This window comes from Macaca thibetana, chromosome 7, assembly GCF_024542745.1.
Source record: "Macaca thibetana thibetana isolate TM-01 chromosome 7, ASM2454274v1, whole genome shotgun sequence".
In the NCBI taxonomy this organism is placed as follows: domain Eukaryota; kingdom Metazoa; phylum Chordata; class Mammalia; order Primates; family Cercopithecidae; genus Macaca; species Macaca thibetana.
The window spans coordinates 30,037,632-30,060,986 of NC_065584.1; the positions used below are offsets into that span (position 1 = coordinate 30,037,632).

At 42.5% G+C, this 23,355-nt stretch overlaps 1 protein-coding gene across 1 annotated transcript in view; it reads left to right on the plus strand.

The window, feature by feature from the left end:
• The window catches only part of SPTLC2 (serine palmitoyltransferase long chain base subunit 2), a 112,225-nt gene that overhangs the window by 23,170 nt on the left and 65,700 nt on the right, over nt 1-23,355 (plus strand). Inside the window, exons 3-5 of the mRNA XM_050798764.1 lie at nt 14,942-15,096; nt 17,485-17,633; nt 22,892-23,016. Of these exons, the coding sequence (XP_050654721.1) occupies nt 14,942-15,096; nt 17,485-17,633; nt 22,892-23,016 (429 nt within the window). The remainder of the gene's footprint in view (nt 1-14,941; nt 15,097-17,484; nt 17,634-22,891; nt 23,017-23,355) is intronic.

The window sequence follows — 23,355 nt, forward strand, 5'->3', positions numbered from 1 at the left end:
ACCATGCTCTCACTTATTTTTTTATATTTATATATATGTATGTATATATTATATATGTATATATGTTATATATGTGTGTATATATTATATATATATATATTTTTTTTTGAGATGGAATCTCACTCTGTCACCCAGGCTGGAGTACAGTGGTGTGATCTCGGCTCCCTGCAGTCTCCGCCTCCACGGTTCGAGGGATTCTCTTGCCTCAGCCTCCCAAGTAGCTGGAATTACAGGCATGCACCACCACGCCCAGCTAATTTTTTGTATTTTTAGTAGAGACGAGGTTTCACCATGTTGGCCAGCCTGGTCTCGAACTCCTGACCTCAGCCTGCCTTGGCCTCCCAAAGTGCTGGGATTACAGGAGTGAGCCACCGTGTCCAGCCTGTTCTCACTTGTAAGTGGGAGCTAAATGATGAGAACACATGGATGCAAAGAGGAAAAACAACACTTGTGGTGGGTAGGAAGAGGGAGAGGATTAGAAAAAAGTAACCCATTGGATGCTAGGCTTAGTACCTGGGTGACTAAATAATCTGTACAACAAACCCTTGTGATGCGAGTTTACCTGTACAACCTGCACATGTACCCCTGAACCTAAAATAAAAGTTACAAAAAATAAGTAGATAAAAAATGGGAGAGATAGGATACAGGGAAGGGACATTATATGTCTATATCCCAATATGCTTATTTTCAAGATACAAAAGAAAGAAATTAATTGAAATACATTACTAGGAATTCCCAGAGGGATTTTATTCTTGACCTCCTTCAAAAAGTAGCATACAGCCGGGGCAGTGGCTCGCACCTGTAATCTCAGCACTTTGGGAGGCCGAGGTGGGCGGATCACCTGAGGTCAGGAGTTCAGCCTGGCCAACGTGGTGAAACGTCATCTCTACTAAAAATACAAAAATTAACTGGGCATGGTGGAGGGCACCTGTAATCCCAGCTACTCAGGAGGCTGAGGCAGAAGAATCGCTTGAACCCACAGGGTGGAGGCTGCAGTGAGCTGATATCTTGCCACTGCACTCCAGTCTGGGCAACAGCAAGACTGTGTCTCCAAAAAAAAAAAAAGTACTAAGAATATTCTGGTACCTGTCATTTTAGCAGCATCCTAGTAAACTATTAATGTAGTATAATTGCTTGGTGCATTAAGCTAGGGGATGGATCATTTGGTTTGTCTTCTTTAATTCTGTGTGTGATTTTACATTTAAAAAGAACACTACTGGCCGGGCATGGCGGCTCACGCCTATAATCCCAGCACTTTGGGAGGCCGAGGCAGGCAGATCACCTGAAGTCAGGAGTTCAGACCAGCCTGACCAATATGGTGAAACCCCGTCTCTACTGAAAATACAAAAATTATCTGGGGCGTGGTGGCACATGCTTGTAATCCCTGCTACTTGGGAGGCCGAGGCACGAGAATCGCTTGAACCAGGGAGGCAGAGGTTGCAGTGAGCCGAGATTGCACCATTGCACTCCAGCCTGGGCAATGGAGCAAGACTGTCTAAAAAAACATAAGAAGAATAAAAAATAAATAAAGAGCACCACATTTGTTTTGTGTTAGTTGAGCTCAGGACAGCAGTAGTGTTTTTAAGTAATTGACGTATCATAAAAGTTACCTATTTAAAGCGTACAATACAATGGTTTTTAGTATATCTACAGAGTTGTGCAGCCAGCACCACAATTTAATTTTGTAATGTTTTTCTCTTCTGAAAAAGAGAGAAACCCCCTCTCTTGAGTTTTTCTCATGAACCCATTAGCGGTCACTCCTTCCTCATCCACCCTCCCCACCCTCGGCAGCCACTAATCTACTTTCTGTCTCTATAGATTTACCTATTCTGGACATTTCATGTAAATGGACGTTTCATATAAATGGGCTCATACAGGGTATGTTCTTCTGTACCTGGCTCCTTTCACTTGGTGTAATGTGTTTGAAGTTCATGTTGTAGCGTGTATCGGTACTTCATTGCTTCCTATTGTTGAATAATATTTCATCATATGGAGCAGCCATCTCTATTTACTGTAGGGATTTCTCACTGGTACGAAACGATACTCAAACCTTTCAAAGAAGTTGTGTAGTAGGTTTACCACTGTATCCATTTGGACTAGTGCCAGTGTTAGGTTTGCAAGAGTTTCCCTGTAACCTGTTTTCCCTGTTTTTCATGCCAGGAAAGTTTTTCCTTCAAATAGTCCCTGGCTAGCTCCCTCACTTGCGTTTTGTCCTCTGTTCTACCCAGGGCACCCCAGCTGATTTGCAGCATGACTCCCCCTTTCCTGCTTGCTTTTGTTTCTGTTAGTATTTGTCACTGTCTAGCATACTTTATTTATTTTTATTTTTATTTATTTTTATTTTCTTGAGACAGAGTCTTGCTCTGTTGCCCAGGCTGGAGTACAATGGCACGATCTTGGCTTACTGCAACCTCTGTCTCCCAGGTTCAAGCGATTTTCCTGCCTCAGCCTCTAGAATGGCTGGGACTACAGGCATGTGCAACCACACCTAATTTTTGTGTTTTTAGTAGAGACAGGGTTTTGCCATGTTGGCCAGGCTGGTCTTGAACTCCTGGGCTCATGTGATCTGCCCACCTCGGCCTCCCAGAGTGCTGGGATTACAGGTGTGAGCCACTGAGCCTGGACTAGCAAACTTTATATTCTATATGTTTATCTCTTCCACCAGAATACAAATTCCAAGAGGGCAAGGATTATTACCTTTTTGTTTACTACTCTATACTACAGAGTGCTTGGCACATATTAGACACTCAGTAAATGTTTAAGATATGAGGCCAGAGGCCAGGTGTGATAGTTCACACCTGTAATTTCAAGCGCTTTGGGAGGCTGAGGTGGGACGATAGCTTGAGCGCAGGAGTTTGAGACCAACCTGAGCAATGTAACAAGACCCTGTCTCAACAAGAAAATTTGAAAACTTAGCTGGGTGTGGTGGCCCACACCCATAGTCTTAGTTACTTGGGAGACTGAGGTGGGAGGATCACTTGTACCCAGGAGTTTAAGGCTGTTGCAAGCTGTGATTGTGCCACTGCACTCCAGCCTGGGTGACAGAGACCTTGTCTTTTTTTTTTTTTTTTTTTTTTTGAGATGGGGTCTTGTTCCATTGTCCAGACTGGAGTGCAATGGCATGATCTCGGCTCACTGCAACCTTTGCCTCCCAGGTTCAAGTGATTCTCATGCCTCAGCCTGATGAGTAGCTGGGACTGCACGCATGCACCACCACACCCAGCTAATTTTGTGTGTGTGTGTGTGTGTGTGTGTGTGTGTAGACAGAGTCTCGCTTTGTTGCCCAGGATGGAGTGTAATGGAACGATCTTGGCTCACTGCAACCTCTGCCTCCTGGGCTCAAGTGATTCTTTTGCGTCAGTCTCCCAAGAAGCTGGGATTACAGGTGTCCGCCATCACTAATTTTTGTATTTTTAGTACAGACGGGGTTTCACCATGTTGGCCAGGCTGGTCTTGAACTCTTAACCTCAGGTAATCTGCCAACCTCGGCCTCCCAAAGTGTTGGGATTACAGGTGTGAGCCACCGTGCCCGGCCATTGTCTCTTTAAAAAAAAAAAAAAAAAATTTTTAAGATATGAATGAAATTGTGAGTGGTGGTAACAATAACAATGTAAAGGATTTTGAAGTATTTGTAGTTGAGGTGGGTGTGTACGTACACACATGCACATGCAAACATGCAAATGGCTGTTTTAGATGTAGGAAAAACCATTGTTTTTTATCTTGAAATCTCATTCTACACTTTCATGGACAGCACAGAAGTAGCGAGGAAGTGGCTTCCTGTTTTTAACATTAAAAACAGGAAAGGACAGACAGTGGTATGACCAATATGAACAGTAAGGAAAGTCGTTAATTAACCATGGTTCAAGGGTTTAAAAGTTGCAGTCTGAAAACCTTTCACTGAGTATTTTACCTACTTTTCCTCATTAAGTAGAGGTAAAAACAGAATTGTTGGTTTATAAAATAAATACTTTTAGAATTTATAATGCTATCTCTTTTCTTTTTCTTTTTCTTTTCTTTCTTTTTTTTTTTTTTTTTTTTGAGATAGGGTCTCACTCTGTCACCCAGGCTGGAGTGCAGTGGCACAATCTCAGCTCACTGCAGCCTGAACCTCCCTGTGCTCAGGTGATCCTCCCACCTCAGCCTCCGGAGTTGCTGGAACTACAGGCACGTACCACCATGCCCTGCTAATTTTTGTATTTTTTTTGTAGCGACTGGGTTTTGCCACGTTGCCCAGGCTGATCTTGAACTCCTGGGCTTAAGTGATCCGCTTGCCTCAGCCTCCCAAAGTGCCGGCATTATGGGCGTGAGCCACTGTGCCTGGGCCAGATTTTTTTTTTTTTTTTCCTTTTCTGAGACAGGATCTTGTTCTGTTGCCCAGGGTGTTGTGCAGTGGCACAATCTCAGCTCACTTCAACCTTTGCCTCCCACGCTCCAGCGATTCTCCCCCCTCAGCCTCCTGAGTAGTTGGGACTAGAGGCGCACACTACTGCTGGCTAATTTTTGTATTTTTTTTGTAGAGACAGGGTTTCGCCTTATTGCCCAGGTTGATATTGAACTCCTGAGCTCAAGCGAGCCACCTGCCTTGGCCTCCCAAAATCCTGGGATTGTAGGCATCCGCCACCACGCCCAGCTATAATGCATTTTAACCATGTGATGACTCCATTTTCAACACTTCCTCAGGTGGGGATTATTTGGGATTTTAAAATGCTTAATTTAAGTTTTGAAACAACTTTGTCATGTTTCAGTTATTTCTAAATCTATCTCATGAGGCTGTTTCCTTCTTTAGTAGAAAATACATTTTCCAGCTGGGTTGTGGTGGCTCATACCAATAATCCCAGCAGTTTGGGAGACAGAGGCAGGAGGATTGTTTGAGCTTAGGATTTTAGACTGGCATGGGCAACAGAGAGAGATCTTGTCTCTACAAAAAATTTTAAAATTAGCCAAGCATGGTGGTGTGCACCTGTATGTAGTCCTGGCTACTTGAGAGGCTGAGGTGGGGAGATAGCTTGAGTCCAAGAATTTGAGGCTGCAGTGAGCTATGATCATGCCACTCCTCTCCAGCCTGGGTTACAGAGTGAGACACTATTTCTAACAACAGCAGCAACAACAACAACAACAACAACAAAAATAAAAATGTTGCCCAAATAAAAAATTCAAAACGTTACAGATTTTTTTTTTTTTTGCTATCTTGTCTTTGGTATGCAATATTATGTTTATAATGAAATGTCTTGAAATCTTTCAGTAGTACTATAGTACCAGCAAACAGCATTAGTTGTTATTATTATTATTATTTGAGACAGAGTTTTGCTGTTGTCGCCCAGGTTGGAGTGCAATGACATGATCTCGGCTCACTGCAACCTCCACCTTCCGGGTTCAAGCGATTCTCCTGCCTCAGCTTTCTGAGTAGCTGGGATTACAGGTGCCCACCACCACACCCGGTTAATTTTTTGTATTTATAGTAGAGACGGGTTTCGCTATGTTGGCCAGGCTGGTGTCGAACTCCTGACCTCAGGTGATCCACCCGCCTCGGCCTCCCAAAGTGCTGGGATTACAGGCATGAGCCACCGTGTCTGGCCTTCCTTCATTTTTATAATAATGGATATTGAGGCTTTTTTCATTTTATGTCAGTGATGAATAAAACTACTATAAATGTTCTGATAGATGCATTTCCTGCATGTAAATATGCGTTTCTCCAGGGTTGGAATTATTGGGTTACAGAGTTATAGAGTATGCATGTCTTCAGTTTCACTAGATAGTGCCAAATTGTTTTCCAAAGTGATTGTACTGGTTTGTACATCTACCAGCTGTGTTTGAGAATTCTTTTTTTTTTTTTTGAAACAGTGTCTCGCTCTGTCACCCAGGCTGGAGGAGTGCAGTGATGCAATTTCAGCTCACTGCAAGCTCCGCCTCCTGGGTTCACACCATTCACCTGCCTCAGCCTCCCGAGTAGCTGGGACTACAGGTGCCTGCCACCACGCCCAGCTAATTTTGTTTTTGTACTTTTAGTAGAGATGGGTTTCACTGTGTTAGCCAGGATGGTGTCGATCTCCTGACCTCGTGATCTGCCTGCCTCAGCCTCCCAAAGTGCTGGGATTACAGGCGTGAGCCCCCACACCCAACTGAGAATTCTTGTTCCACATCTCTTTACCAACACTCAGTATTGCCAGAATTTAACATTTTTGCCAATTCCATTGGTATATATGTACTAGTATCTCATTGTGGTTTTAATTTGCAATTCTGTATTGCCCAGTGAAGCTGAACAGCTTTTTATATGTTTAATGACCATTGGAAGTGCTGATTTCATGAAGCCCCTGTTCAAATCTTTTGTCCGTTTTTCTACTGGGTTTGTGTATTTTTCTAAGTGGTTTTTAGGAAATACTTATGTATCCTAGAAGTATTTTGCATCTGCAGTCCCTCTTTTGTGACTTGTCCTTCACTTAGCGTAATGTTTTCAAGATTCATGTGCCGTTGTAGCAAGTAACAGTACTTCATTCCCATATCACTGTATACTATTCCATTATGTGGATATACCACATTTTGTTTCCACCTTTTGGCTGTTGTGAATAGTGCTTCTATGAACATTCACACACAAGTAACTTGTTTGAGTGTCTGTTTCCAATTGGTATGTACCTAAGAATGGAATTGCCGGGTCACATGGAAAGTATATATTTACCTTTAGAAGAATTTTTTTTGGCTGGGTGAGGTGGCTCACACCTGTAATCCCAACACTTTAGGAGGCTGATGTGGGTGGATCACTTGAAGTCAGGAGTTTGAGACCAGGAGTTTTCACCAACATGGTGAAACCCTGTCTCTACTAAAAATACAAAATTTACCTGGACGTGGTGGCACATGCCTGTAATCCCAACTACTCGGGAGGCTGAGGTATGAGAATTGCTTGAACCCAGGAGGTGGATATTGCAGTGAGTCTAGATTGCACCACTGCACTCCAGCCTGGGTGACAGAGCAAGACTCCATCTCAAAAAAAAAGAAAATTTTTTATCAGGTTCTTCATTGTCAAAGTCTACATGTACCTTTGAGAAACCAACACACTTTTCCACCTTGGCTGTGGCATTTTACATGTCCACCAGCAATGTATTAAGGTTTTTCTGAGTCTTATAGTTTTATATTTTACATTTAGGTCTGTGCTTCTTTTGAGTTAATTGTATAAGGTATGAGGTTTAGGTCGGGTCATTTTTTTGGCCAGTGGATGTCCAGCTGCCTTAGTGTCTTTAAAACAAGTATAGCAGGCCGGGTGCGGTGGCTCAAGCCTGTAATCCCAGCACTTTGGGAGGCCGAGACGGGCGGATCACGAGGTCAGGAGATCGAGACCATCCTGGCAAACACGTGAAACCCCGTCTCTACTAAAAAAAAATACAAAAAACTAGCCGGGCGAGGTGGCGGGCGCCTGTAGTCCCAGCTACTCGGGAGGCTGAGGCAGGAGAATGGCGTGAACTCGGGAGGCGGAGCTTGCAGTGAGCCAAGATCGCGCCACTGCACTCCAGCCTGGCTGACAGTGCGAGACTCCGTCTCAAAAAAAAAAAAAAAAAAAAAAAAGTATAGCATTTAAAAGTAATCTGTGAAGGTTTATAGTTTTGTAGATTTTAATTTTTCTCCCACTTTTTCCTTTACTTAGCAAGTTTTGAATAGAAGTAAAGCTGAAATAAATTTGTCCCTTAAAGACTGCTAGAGTTGGTTTACTTGTCCCAGTTTTTTTCCCCTGCACCGGATGCATAGGTCAAGGGTCGAACTTTAAATCATCCTGACCTTGAGAAGACGCTGAGACAGTTCTAAGCATGTTTTCCAAGCTTTTTATCCTAACATCAAAGCAGTGATTGTTTGCCTCAAATGCTCATGTTTGAGAGAAATTTTGCCTTTTGTTATGTTGAGATTAGTGCCCCAGACTCTAAAATAAGTAAAAGTTATTAAATTAGAACTGACATTGAGAATTCTTAATGGAATTAGTAGTAGCACTACCACTAATAGTGTTAGTTTGGAATAATACTAGAGTTTCAGTTTTGGCTTTGTCACTGTATTGTTATGTGACTTGGACAAATAATTTAAATTTTATTCAGTGAATCTGTAAAATACAGCTAATAAGTTATTAAACATCTGTTTCTCAACAATAATTACAATGACCGTGTTGTTGAAATCGTCAAATTTTTGGTAGAGTTACCAAAAACACTGTAGGTCATTCAAGCAAACAGGGAATTAGGCATTTATGGCTTTGTGGAGGGGCAAGAGCAGTGAGGTTAGGGCCTCCCTCTCCTAACTAGGCAGCTGCCCCAAACTAGGAAACTGCTCCTGCTGTGAGTACTCTGAGTGCTGGCATCACAACTGTCGCACTGCCAGAGGCTGGTGAATAGGCAGTGGCACATAGAATCGCGCTGGTGCCAATCCAGCACCAAGGTCTGCGGGGGCTTGCCCTCCTACGCTGGTGCAAAGCGTGGCCCCTGCCATCCAGCTCTTGTGTGTGCTTCTCACTGGTAGACACTGCATCACATCTACAACCCGATCACAAGGGTGTCCAGGAAATACAGTTTTTAGCTTTCCAGCTCCTAAGTGTGTGTGTGTGTGTCTATGTGTCTTGTAGGGGGTTTGTAATGTGTGTGTTGGTCATATGCAGAACATAGGAAAAGAATGGGAAGGACAATAGCACAGTGGTCTTGAAGTGCTTTGAACACTATCAAAGTATTTCAGATTGATTTAGTAGCATCACCAAATGAGAGGCAGTGTGGCATTGGGGTTAGGAGCACAGAGTAAAATTAGAAGGCCTGGATTATCAGTTCCTGGCTCTACCTCTGGCTGCTTTCCTAAGTGGGAAAGCCATTTAGCCTTTCTGAAAGTGTAAGAAATGATATCTTCCGGCTGGGCGCGGTGGCTCAAGCCTGTAATCCCAGCACTTTGGGAGGCCGAGACGGGTGGATCACAAGGTTAGGAGATCGAGACCATCCTGGCTAACAGGGTGAAACCCCGTCTCTACCAAAAAATACAAAAAGCTAGCCGGGCGAGGTGGCGGGCGCCTGTAGTCTCAGCTACTCGGGAGGCTGAGGCCGGAGAATGGCGTGAACCCGGGAGGCGGAGCTTGCAGTGAGCTGAGATCCGGCCACTGCACTCCAGCCTGGGCAACAGAGTGAGACTCCGTCTCAAAAAAAAAAAAAAAAAAAAAAAGAAATGATATCTTCCGTAAGAATGTGCAGGGTATGTATATTTACATACTTACATATATAAGTATATAAATATAGGTGCATATAAAGCACTTGGCAAGTGCCTGTTATGTCATAAATACTCAGTAGATGGGCACTCTTGCTGCTGTTGTGATTATTCATCATCTTTATCATTATCATGTAAACATATTTGGCTCTCTGTATTGGACCAGAATGATGCTTAACAAAGGGACAGTTGTTAAAAAGTGGACTTCAGAAAGTGATAGCATCCAGCTTTGCCCCCTGTGTTCTTAATGCCTGTATAGGCACTAGAATAGGTGGTACTCATGTATATTATATTAAACAATATAGGATATTTTCTAGAAGGCTCACCTTAAATAGGCTTAACTAGTAAAGAGTATTTATTGGCTTGTTATTGAGATGTCCCTGGACTACTTTTGGTGAGGTCTTCATCAGTCTCTAAGCAGCAAATCCAAGAGTTGGAATTGTTCTCTTCAGTTGAGAAGGCTCTTAAGTGAGGAGTGTTTCAAGCCCAGTGATACAGGATTTAGTCGCAAGTAGGTGTTGTTTTTCCTCCACTTACATGTGCTAGGATATGGGATTTGTGAGGATCTTCAGGAAGAATGTTTATGAGTATATCCTTAAGGCTGCTTGAACTTGACTTTATCGTTGTCACTCCCTTATCAGTTAGGTATTTGCTCCTTCTCTGGACAAACACTCTTTTATAGTACTTACTATATTGTATTTATTTGTGTGTTTCTCCACTACACTTAAGAGTTCTTAGGGAGTGTAGAGGTTGTTCTTACTCATTTTTATTCCCAGTGCCCAGTTTAGTGCCTGGAAGGTACTGCTCAGTAAATGTTTGTTCAGCGACTGAGTATTAGGTCAATGATGATGAGTAAGCCTTAACTAAAGTCACTTCACAGTGACCAAACTGAGGAGGAGGAAAAGAGTGGTGGAGATGGGGGAATGAGGGTTGGAATCGTGGGGGTATTACTCTGCGGAGAGAACTGTCTTATTCTTTAATGTATCCTGAAAGTCTAGCATACAATCCGGTATGTATCAAGTACTTAGTAAAATATATTTGAATGAATGAATGAAAAGATACCTGCGTGCCCCCTCCCTCCCCCCCCCCCAGTTTAACTGTGGTCTTAGAATATTTGAAGTTAACCTGATCTTTTTGGAAATACACTCCCATTGCCTAGAACTGGAACTGCAAGTAGTGACGCCTCCCCTCCTTTTTCTCATGGCTAAGCTGCGGGGAGTTTGGTTTGCTGCCCTTCGCGTCTTTTTAAAAATTATTTATTTATTTATTTATTTATTTATTTATTATTGAGACAGCTTTTCACTCTGTTACCCAGGCTAAAGTGCAGTGGTCCGATCTTGGCTCACTGCAGCCCCAACCTCCTGAGCTCAAGTGATCCGTCCACCTCAGCCTCCTGAGTTGCTGGGCCTACAGGCACGTGCCACCACACCTGGCTAATTTTTGTATTTTTTGTAGTGACAGAATTTCGCTACATTGCCCAGGCTGGTCTCAAACTCCTAGGCTCAAGCGATCCATCTGCCTTGGCCTCCCAGAGTGCTGGGATTACAGCATGAGCCACTGCACCCAGCCATGCCCATCAGATCTTTCTGCTGAACCTACTGACTGAGATCAGAGCTACCACCCTGGAGCTTAGCTAAGGAGTAAAGGGGAGCGGAGACTTCGGCCATGAGTCCCTCTCTCCTACCATTCTATGCCACCTGCTTTTGGTCTCTAACATCCCTCATTGTGACAGCTTCTCCTCCTTTACCCTGTGCTAATGTGACTTAAATCATTTGTTAAGGAGAGATGGAAATGCGTGACCATGACAGGCACAATTCTTTGTTCAGGAAATTGGAACCCATTGCTTCCTTCCTAACCTCAGACAACTGTGCCTCTGGTTTTCTTTGTTTAGCTCAAGGCTGAGGGGTGAAGCTCTACTTCATTCGGTCCTGCAGCCTTTTCTCTATCTTGGGGTTTGATAACCCCTCTGGCATTTGGAGCAGACTCTAAGATTTTTCTGTTTTGTATAGTAAAAACAAAAAAATATTGCTTTTGTTGCTAAATAGAAATTTGTCTGTAAGGAAATATTTCTCTTAATATTGGAGTTAATACTTCGAACATTAATGTGCAGTGTTTAGAAAGGTTATAAAGAAATGAGATCAGCCACACGCCGTGGCTCACGCCCGTAATCCCAACACTTTGGGAGGCTGAGGCAGGCGGATCCTTTGAGGTCAGGAGTTCAAGACCAGCCTGACCAACATGGTGAAGCCCTGTCTCTACTAAAAAATACAAAAATTAGCCGGGTGTGGTGGTGGGCACTTGTAATCTCAGCTACTTGGGAGGCTGAGACAGGAGAATCACTTGAACCCAGGAGGCGGAGGTTGCAGTGAGCCGAGATCACACCATTGCACTCCAGCCTGGGTGACAGAGAGCGACTCTGTCTCAAAAAAAAAAAAATTAAAAAAAAAAAAAAAAGAGAGATGAGATAATCAGTACTGTCATTTCCTTCGTTAGAAGGATTACTACTGTTATCCTTTTTGATGTGAATGAAAAGGATTGAAGACTACTTTTTGTTTTTTTTCCTTTGGGAAATAAATGCATGGGTAATAACAGCCAAATAAAAAGTTTTAATTAGAATTGGATATCTCTATTCCTATTTTAATTCAACCAGTATACTTGTTGGAAGGCTATCAAAACAGACATACCATTTAAATGAAAAATTTCCAATTGTGATAGACATGTTATTTATGGATATTTTCTGTCCTGAGGAAAATTAACTATTAGAACCAGTTGTAAGAGAGATGGCGGCTGGGCGCGGTGGCTCACATCTGTAATCCCAGCACTTTGGGAGGCTGAGGTGGGTAGATCGCCTGAGGTCAGGAGTTTGAGAGTGTCCTGGCCAACATAGTGAAACCCCGTCTTTACTAAAAATACAAAAAATTAGCTGGGCGTGATGGCGGGCACCTATAATCCCAGCTACTCAGGAAGCTGAGGCAGGAGAATAGCTTGAATCTGGGAGGCAGAGGTTGCAGTGAGCCGAGATCCCACCATTACACTCCAGCCTGGGCAACAAGAGCGAAACTCTGCCTCAAAAAAAAAAAAAAAAAAAAAAAAAGAGAGATGGTATCAGGTACTGCAGATTCTTAGAGTAGCTTCTGACTTTGCTCAGCCTTATTTATAAGATTTATCTACTGGGAGGCTCATTTAGTAGGCACTTGAGAGTCTGGTGTCATAGAAAGTGGTTAATTTCAGAGTTATATGTAGCCTTCTTTAGCAATGAAAATCTTTTACAGAATAAGACTTAAGCTTTTTCAATGTTTTTGACTAATTTAGTTAACAGGTTAATTTGTATTGGCACCAAGCCTAGATCTGATGGCTGTAAACTCAGTAGTTGGCTGATATAGTAAAACTGTAGTTTCGTTTTCTTGTTTGGTTTCCCCTTTACATTCAAGAGTTTAAGTAGATCTCGTGTGGTCTGGTCACATGTGTTCTGAGTAGTGGTCATACCACACCAGGCATAGCATTTCTTCTCCACTGTGACTTGATTTTTTACAGACTTAAGTTTTATTTTAGTACAACTTAATCTCTCAGAGCCTTTAAGTTCCTGAGCATAGGAATTCATTTTGGGAATGTGTTTTCTTTTCTTTCTTTTTAAAATTTTTTTTGTAGAGACAGGGTCCCACTATGTTGCCCAGGCTGATCTTGAACTCTTGGACTCAAGTGATCCTCCTGCCTTAGCCTCCCAAGTGTTGGGATTATAGGTGTGAGCCACTGTGTCCTGCCTTCTTTTCTTTTTGAGACAGGCTCTCGCTCAGTTGCACAGACGGAGTGCAGTGGTATAGTCACAGCTCACTGTCACTTCAGATTCCGGGCCACAAGCAATCCTTCCACCTTAGCTTCCCGAAGTGTTGGGATTACAGGCATGAACCATTGTACCTGGCCTCTTTTTTTTCCTTTCTTTCTTTTTAAAAAAATTTCTTTCTGAAGAGAAAAGAGCCTAAGGTGGGTGGCTTCCTATAACCCTTTTTTTTTTTTTTGAGATGGAGTCTCACTCTGTTGCCCAGGCTAGAGTACAGTGACCACGGCCCACTGCAACTTCCGCCTCCCGGGTTCAAGCGATTCTCCTGCCTCAAGCCTCCCGAGTATTTGGAATTACAGGCCCACGCCACCATGCCCAGCTAATTTTTGTATTTTTAGTGGGGACGGGGTTTCGCCATGTTGGTCAGGCTGGTCTTGAACTCCTTAGACTTCAGGTGATCCGCCCGCCCACCTGCCTCAGCCTCCCAAAGTGCTGGGATTACAGGCGTGAGCCACCACACCTGGCCCCTATATCCTATTTTATAGTGTTTCTTGTTTATTATTTTCTCTTTGGATTTGTTTCATTTTGATCCTTGACGATATGCAAAGGATGGAATCTTAATTTGGGAATTATTTTTCTTGGTTGAAATTGGAATTATAGTGGTTTTTAGGGCATTTCTCCTAATCTTTTAATGTGGGGGGAGGCTTGTGGGGAGGGAGGAGTGGTCTTTTTGAGATTGTTAGGAAGGGAAACCATTTAATGACAGAATGGTACATCTACATTTTATTTTTATGAGGACTACTTTGTTAATTTACATTCATTTGCTCTACATTCATGAAGTCAGTTGTTTGAAACCATGTAATGTATGTCAGCTATCAAAGTTAAGTGACTTTTATCTGATAAGAGTTGTGTTAAAGTAAACAGAGAATTGATGCCTTTCCAGATGTTTTCGTGATACATCAGGGTTTTTGTTGTTGTTGTTTTTGTTTTGAGATGGGGTCTCTGTTATCCAGCCTGTAGTACAGAGGTGCCATCATAGCTCACTGCAGCCCCAACCTGCTGGGCTCAAGGGATCCTCAGGCCTCAGCCTCTCTAGTAGCTGGGACTACAGGTGCACTGCACCTGGCTAATTTTTGTTGTTGTTGTTTTTTTTGTTTTTTTTTTTTTTTTTGAGACGGAGTCTTGCTCTGTCGCCCAGGCTGGAGTGCAGTGGCCGGATCTCGGCTCACTACAAGCTCCGCCTCCCGGGTTCATGCCATTCTCCTGCCTCAGCCTCCCGAGTAGCTGGGACTACAGGCGCCCGCCACCTCGCCCGGCTAGTTTTTTGTATTTTTTAGTAGAGACGGGGTTTCACCAGGTTAGCCAGGATGGTCTCGATCTCCTGACCTCATGATCCACCCGTCTCGGCCTCCCAAAGTGCTGGGATTACAGGCTTGAGCCACTGCACCCGGCCACCTGGCTAATTTTTAAAATGATTTTGTTGAGACAGGGTCTTGCTATGTTGCCTAGGCTTGTCCCAAACTCCAGAGCTCAAGCAATCCTCCTGCATTGGCTTTCTAAAGTCCTGGTATTACAGGTGTGAGCCACCAAGCCTATCCTGATTTAGGAGTTAATTAAATATAAGTGGCCTCTCATTCTCAGGTGCTCTTACAGTATGAAAATGGAAGTTGTAAAGATTGTTTTTAAAGTAACTCAGTGGAATGATAGACAGTGGAGACTCAGAAGGGTGAGGGAGTGAGGGTGGATGATGAGAAATTACTTAATGGGTACCATGTGTGTTATTTGAGTGATTGATACTCTAAAAGCCCTGACTTGTCCATTACACAATCTTGAACATAATGAAATTGCTCTTGTGCCCCATAAATTTACATAAAGAAAAAGTCATGTCATCTGTTAAAAATTTTTAATAAAGTAACTCAGGTAAATTTATGGTATGTCAACATTTCTTGGCAGGACTTTGTGTCATTGTATCAAGATTTTGAAAACTTTTATACAAGGAACCTGTACATGAGAATAAGAGACAACTGGAATCGGCCAATCTGTAGTGTGCCTGGAGCCAGGGTGGACATCATGGAGAGACAGTCTCATGATTATAACTGGTCCTTCAAGTGAGTCTTGGTTGGGAAATTATTTCTTGACAACAACTACAAAAGGGTTTCTTCATTTGAGAAAATATGTTATTGTAAATTGAGTATTCTCTCAAAATAGGAGTAGCAGCTGAGGATACAGTACGATTGGTTTCCTTATTCTTCATTGTTGAGCTTTTAAAGATACATCTTTCTATTACATTTGATACTGTGTTGGATTATAGTTCAGAACAAAATTTGGCTTATTTATGTATGTATGTATGTATGTATATTTTGAGACGGAGTTTTGTTCTGTCGCCCAGGCTGGATGGAGTGCAGTGGTGTGATCTCATCTCACTGCAACCTCCGCCTCCCAGGTTCAAGCAATTCTCATGCCTCAGCCTCCCAAGTAGCTGGGACTACAGGCACACATCATCACACCTGGCTAATTTTTGTATTTTTTTTAGTAGAGATGGGGTTTCACTATGTTGGCCAGGCTGGTCTCGAACGCCTGACCTCAAGTGATCCGTTCCCCTCAGCCTCCCAAAGTGCTGGGATTACAGGTGTGAGCCACCGCGCCTTTCCTGGCTTATTTATTTTTAAAAATAACTCCTGTTGATAATAAATAGTGTACAAAAGCTTAGTCTGTTTTATTTTTGGTCTTATTTTTTTTTAAAAAAAGGAAGAAAAGCTCTCCTTTCCATTATGCCACTTATCAGAATTAAGTATCTGAATTTATTTCTGGATATTTTGATTTTTCAAATGATTAAGGATGATATGTGGAGTGTTTTTACTTAAATGGATTGAATGGTTTAGAAAACTTTTTGTATTTTTAACATTGTATTGGTTTGTTTGTTTATTTATTTGAGTCGGAGTCTCACTTTGTTGCCCAGGCCAGAGTGCAGTGTCATGATCTCAGCTCACTGCAACCTCCACCTCCCAAGTTCAAGTGATTCTCCCACCTCAGCCTCCCTAGTAGCTGGGACTACAGAGATGCACCACCACACTCAGCTACTTTTTGTATTTTTAGTAGAGACGAGGTTTCACCATGTTGGCCAGGCTGGTCTCGAACTCCTGGCCTCAAGTGATCTGTCCACCTTGGCCTCCCAAAGTGCTGGGATTACAGGTGTGAGGCACTGTGTCTGGCCTTAACATTGTATTGTTTAGATTGCACAAGTATTACATGATTGAATTGCCATTATAAAAAAAAGATAAATAATACAGATAAACTGTTAGTTCCTATGACAGCTAACCCCATTTCCTCTGCACGTCCACCCCCTTGCAGATCCTCCTTCACTCCCCAGAGGTGACTGTTGTTATCACTTTATTTTGTATTGTTTTTTGTATTGTTTTTCAAGATCTTTTCTGTGGGGATAGAGTGACACTCTATGTCAAAAAACAAAAATTTATTTTACAGCTTGCCTTCTTTTTTTTTGAGACAGAGTCTCGCTCTGTCGCCCAGGCTGGAGTGCAGTGGCGCCATCTCAGCTCACTGCAAGCTCTGCCTCCTGGGTTCATGCCATTCTCCTGCCTCAGCCTCCCGACTAGCTGGGACTACAGGCGCCCATCACCACGCCCAGCTAATTTTTTGTGTTTTTTTAGTAGAGACAGGGTTTCCCCATGTTAGCCAGGATGGTCTCAATCTCCTGACCGCATGATCCGCCCGCCTTGGCTTCCCAAAGTGCTGGGATTACAGGCGTGAGCCACCGTGCCCGGCCTACACCTTGCCTTCTTAGCTTGGTCACATATTGGTGACACCCCTTCTCATGTGTATATTCACAGCACGTTTACTATTTGTAATGACTACATCGTATTTTACAGTATAGATGTGCCATGGTGCGACAGGTTGGGCTGTATTAATAATCTCAGAATCTCAGGGAATTAAAACAGTGACAATTTATCCTTGTCCATACTTCATGTTCATCCTAGATCGGTGGGGCCCCTGAACCATTTAGTCCTTAGGGGCCCAGGCTGCCTCAGCTTCCATTGTATGAAATGTCACTGGTCCCTGTACCTGGGGAACAGATGTGGCAAATTGTGCAGTGACTCTCAAAGGATCCTCATGTGTATATATGATCATGTATGGGAGTCACTGAGCCAGAGTATGTATATCTTTTAATGGATAAGTACTGCCAGACTGCCCTCCAAAGAATGAACAAGAGAAAACCTGATATTCTTATGTACAGTGTCCTGTAAGATAAGTGACTGTCCTGGCCAACACTGGATATCATTAGTATTAAAATCTTTATCACTATTAATAAATGAAAATTGGTTATTTTAACTTCCATTTCCATAATTGGTAGTGTGTTTGAGATTTTTTTATATAGACTTTGTTCTCTCTGCTTCCTTTTGTGTTACCAGTGGATTTGCTATTACATTTAAGTACTTTTTTGCTCATGAGTTTCATTGTTTTATGCTGTTGATACACAGGTATACAGGGAATATAATAAAAGGTGTTATAAACATGGGTTCCTATAACTATCTTGGATTTGCACGGAATACTGGATCATGTCAAGAAGCAGCCGCCAAAATCCTAGAGGAATATGGAGTTGGAGTGTGCAGTACTCGGCAGGAAATTGGTAAGTGAAAGCTATATTTGGCCAGCTGCTGTTTTTGACCTTGTTTTAGTCAGGGACAAATAATAGTGATATTGACCTAAAGTATTAAGTATCCACACTTTGTCATGTCATTTAGATAAGGTGAAGAATGCTTTGTTTTTCTGAAGTGTGATGGATGATTTTAATGCTTTCAACACATTTTGAGATGTGTTTATCTTTCCCAATGTGTTATACATATAGATTGTCTCTCGAAAAGTCCTGCCACTGTTTGTTTCATTTATAACTTTGATGTTGATTTCATTGGCTTTTGCAAATGTTAGTGGTTGAGTGCCACTTATTAGGATGTTGGGCATATGAGAGTTAATCTGCTTTCATACTGGTAAATTGGGGCTAATAATAATTGCTGCCTGATAGAGCTCTTTTAAGACTTACGTAAGCTAATCCATGTAGAGCACTTGGAACATAGTAGACAATAAATATAAACTCTTTTTATTATTGTTTTAAATTTATAAAATATAGAGTAATAGCTTTATATAAAGAGATTCAATTTATTTTACTTCAGAGGAAGATTTCAGATTTTTCTAATTTGTTTCAGAGAACTGATAACCCTAGAAGTTACGAAAACTTTCCAAATGCCTATTACTGTGAATATCCCTAAGCACAGTAGATTAAAAGGACAGTTCATTGTTAGTTATTTCTCAGGGTTCTAGGGATTGGCAAGCATAGTTGGGTGGTTCTTACTCAAGGTTCCTCTCACGGTTCACTCAGTGGTGGCTGTATGGCTGGAGACATATGAAGCCTTCTTCATTCACTTGTTTCACCTAGGCTGGGGTGGCTGGAGCTCTGTGTGGCCTCTCCATGTTTCTTACTTGGGCTTCTTCATACCATGGTGGTCTTGGAGAGTTGTTCATCATGCATGGCAGCAGCCCTCTAGAGCAAGCATGCAAAGATACCTGACTGAGGCCAGGCACGGAGGCTCATGCCTATAATCCCAGCACTTTGTGAGGCCAAGATAGGAAGATCAGCTGAGGCCAGGAGTCTGAGACCAGTCTGAGCAACATAGTGAGACCTGGTCTTTACAAAAAATAAAGATAAAGTAGCTGAACATAGTGGCCCACGCCTGTGATCCTAGCCACTCAGGAGGCTGAGGCTGGAGCATCCCTTGAGCCAAGGAGTTTGAGGCTGCAGTGAGCTGTGATCGTGCCACTGTACCCTAGCCTGTGACAGAGTGAGACATTGTGTCAAAACAACAAAAACAAGGAGACCTAGTTGAAAGCTGAAAGGCTTTTTAGGCACTAGCTGTACAGGTCCAGAATATCGCTTATGCCTCTTCCTGTTGGTCAAAGTGTCACTAAGGTCAGCCCAGATTCAAGGGTTGTGGGGATTGCCCTCCTCAAACTCTGAATGGGAAGAGTAACAAAGAATTTGCATCCTTATTTAATCTTCCACGGCAACTCTGTCAACTCAGGAAATTTAAAACAAAATGAAGAAAGGAAAAAGGAAAAATAAAATTGTGCAGATTTTTGTATCTATTTATTTAGATAGATGGATACATGGATTTATAGATAGATAGATGCAGGGTCTCTGTTGCCCAGGCTGGAGTGCAGTGGTGCAATCATAGCTCACTTCAGCCTCAAACTTCTGTACTCCAGCCATCCTCCCACCTCAGCCTCCTAAGTAGTTAGGACTATAGGTGCACGCCACCGTGCCCAGCTGATTTTTTAAATGTAATTTTTGTAGAGCTGGGGATCTCTTTCAAGAGGCTGTGTTCCCCAGGGTATTCTTGAAATCCTGGCCTCAGGTGATTCTCCTAACTCAGCCTTCCAAAGCACTGGGATTATAAGTGTGAGTCACCATGCCTGGCCCCACCATCTAATTTTAAATATTTTCATTCCTCCTAAAAGAAACCCTATACTCAGTAGCATTCATTGGGTACTGTTTCCCTTCCCCCTACAAGTCCTTGGCAACCAGTAGTCTACTTTTTGTCTATGTAGATTTGCCTATTTTGGACATTAAATATAAAAGGAATTCTATAACATTTGGTCTTTTCTGTCTGGCTTCCTTCACTAGCACAGTATTTTCAAATTCATCCATGTTGTAGCATCTAACAGCACTCCATTCTTTTCTATGACTGAATAATAATCCTTTGTGTGAGGGTGCCACATCTTGTTTATCCACTTATCACTTGATGGTCATTTGAGTTGTTTCTGCTTTTTGGCTATTGTCAACATTGCTGCTGTGAACGTGGGTGTACAAGTTTTTGTATGATGTATTTTTGTTTCTCTTGGGTTTATACTTACTAGCGGAATTGCTAGGTCGTATGGTAACTCTGTGTTTGACCTTTTGAGGAATTGCTAAACTGTTTTCCAAAGAGACTACACTGTTTTACAATCTCTCCATCAATGCGTGAGGGTTCCTGCTCATTTTTATATCGTCTTCCAGTCATCTTGTATGTAGCCCAACTTTAACCCTTGCTTACTTTGCTGCCTGTTCCCTCCAGTTTTTAAACTTCTCTAGGGTTCCATACAGTGAATTTACTTGGTTTTCAAAGAATTCCACTCTCTAAGGGCATAGATATGACCTCCTTCTAACTCTGTCATTTTCCAGTTGTATTAGTTTCCTGTGGCTGCTGTAACAAAATACCAGAAACAGTGACTTAAAACAAAAAAAAGTCTTGTCTCAAAATTCTGTGGGTTATAGGTTTGGGGTCTAGGTGTCAGTAGGGCCATGCTCTCTGACGCTCTGGAGAATCCTTCCTAGCTTCTGGTGTTGCCAGCAATCGATGACGTTCCCTGGCTTATAGTGCATCACCCCACCATATGGCTGTCTCCCTGTGTGTCAAACATTGTCGTCTTCTGGTTGGGCACAGTGGCTCATGCCTGTCATCCCGGCACTTTGGGAGGCCGAGGCGGGCGGATCACTTGAGGTCAGGAGTTCAAGACCAGCCTAGCCAACGTGGTGAAACCCTGTCTTTACTAAAAATACAAACACTAGCCGGGCATGATGGAAGGTGCACGCCTGTAATTCCAGCTACTTGGGAGGCTGAGGCACGAGAATCACTTGAACTTGTGAGGCAGAGGTTGCAATGAGCCGAGATCACACCACTGCACTCCACCTGGGCAACAGAGTGAGACTGTCTCAAGAAAAAAAAACAAAAAAGCAGCATTGTCGTCTTCTGTGTTCCTTCTGTGCATGTCTATCTCTGTGTCCAAATTTCCCCTTTCTATAAAGACATTAGCATCCCCCTAATGGCCTCGTTTTAATTTGATTACCGCTGGAATGTCCCAGTTTCCAAAGAAGGTCACATTCTTCTGGGAATGAGGACTTCAAAATATCTTTCTGGTGGGACACAATTGAACCCATAACACTATCCTTCTATATATTTTCCATTTTCATTAATTGTGTTCAGAATTATAGATGTCCACTAATTAATAAAAAATTGAGCTTTTTGCTTTTATTTCTTGGTTATCCAGCTGTTTTGTGATGATTTTCAAGAGGAAGATGGGAGTAGAACATTTTTATTTCCCCCATCTTTAAAACAGAGTTTCTAACTGGCACTCCAGAAATGACAAGCCTTTTGATCTAATCCTGTGGTTAAAGGAGCATTGTGCAGTGATGACATATAGTAAGGATACCTTATACCTTTATGGCATTTTATATTTTATAAAGTACTCGGCTGGGTGCAGTGGCTCACGCCTGTAATCCCAACACTTTGGGAGGCCGAGGTGGGTAGATCTCTTGAGGTCAGGAGTTCGAGACCAGCCTGGCCAACATGGTGAAACCCTGTCTCTACTAAAAATACAAAATAGCCGGGCATGGTGGCGTGCACCTGTAATCCCAGCTACTTGGGAGGCTGAGGCAGGAGAATCGCTTGAACCCAGGAGGCAGAGGTTGCAGTGAGCTGAGATTGCGCCACTGCACTCCAGCCTGGGCAACAGAGTGAGACTCTGTCTCAAAAAAAAAAAAGCTCAAACATATTATCTCTTTTGATCCTCACAACAATGTCATTAGGTAGATAGGGCAAATTATTACTGCTATTTAGAAGTATTTAGCCCAGAGACTTCCTAAGGGCTTTGATTAAGCAAGCCGTAAGGACACATAGCATCCAAGTTTAGCAGTCTTCTTTCCCAGTGTCTTTTCTCTCTGTAATATCATTTAGTCCTTAAAGATTTGAGTACCAATATAAAATTGCAGTACAAATTTACCAGTCAGTTCACAGTGAGGGAAGAAACTTTTTTTTTTTTTTTTTTTTTTTTTTTTTTTTTTTTTTTTTTTTTGAGTCAGAGTCTCTCTCTTTTGCCTAGGCTGGAGTGCAGTGGCACAATGTCAGCTCACTGCAGCCTCTGCCTCCCAGGTTCAAGTGATGCTCCTGCCTCAGCCCCCGAGTAGCTGGGATTACAGGCACCAGCACCACGCCCCGCTAATTTTTGTATTTTGAGCAGAGACAAGGTTTCACCATGTTGACCAGGCTGGTCTTGAACTCCTGACCTTAGGCAGTCCGCCCTCCTCGACATCCCAAAGTGCTGGAATTGCAGGCGTGAGCCACTGCACCCTGCCGGGAAGAAACGTTTTTACCTATCTCTTGCTGTATAAAAGCCATCTCAAAACTTAGTGGTTTAAAACAGCAGCAGATTTATTTGCTCATGATTCTGCAATTTAGGGAGGGCTTAATGTTATCTTAGCTCCATGTGGTATTGGGTAGGCAGTTATGACTGTGTACAGAGGATCCAAGATGTCTTAACTCACATGTTTGACACCTCAGCTGGGTGGCAGGAGGGGCTAAAGGCTGGCTGGGCATCTCTGTTTCTCTTTCTCTCTCTGTCTCCCCCTCTCCTTACGTCTTTCTCTCCTCCTTCCATAGTCTCTTATCCTCCAGTTCCCACCCCCCGCCCATGTTCTGTTTTTGCAACAGGCCAGTTAGATTGTTTTATGTAGCAGCTGACTTCAAAAGTATAAAAGCAGATTTTGCTAGGCCTCCTGAGGCCTAAACCTGGAACTAGTATGCACAAACAGGAATGGGAGAAATTATTGGCAACCCCCTTTGGGGAAATTCCACTGCAGGTGCTGAATCAGGTTTTATTCAACTATTGTGTTCTTTATGAGCGCATATTACTCTTCACAATATTTTGAAGAATATTACTCTTCATAATATTGACTCCTTCATAGATCTTAGTCTGAAAAGGACACAACACATACACTATGATTTCTTTCAATAAAGTGATGAGTAATTCTTAAATTCAGGATTTTGTGATACTGACTTTCTTAACTTCTTCACACAGGAAACCTGGACAAGCATGAAGAACTAGAGGAGCTTGTAGCAAGGTTCTTAGGAGTAGAAGCTGCTATGGCGTATGGCATGGGATTTGCAACGAATTCAATGAACATTCCTGCTCTTGTTGGCAAAGTAAGAACTCTGTGATTTATGAAAACTCACTCATGTATATCTTCTTTTGTTTTGAAAAGCATTCAGAGTGAGCTAAAAGCTGTTGTAAACTTTAGACTAAACATAGTTGAGCCAAAGATATCTCTACCACAAATTGTTTTTTTTTTTTTTTTTTTTTTTTTTTTTTTTTTTTTTGAGATAGAGTCTTGTTTTTTTGCCCAGGCTGGAGTGCAGTGGTGCCATCTCAGCTCACTGCAACCTCAGTCTCTCAGGTTCAAGCGATTCTCCTGCCTCAGCCTCCCAAGTAGCTGGGACTACAGGTGTGTGCCACCACGCCTGGCTAATTTTTTGTATTTTTAG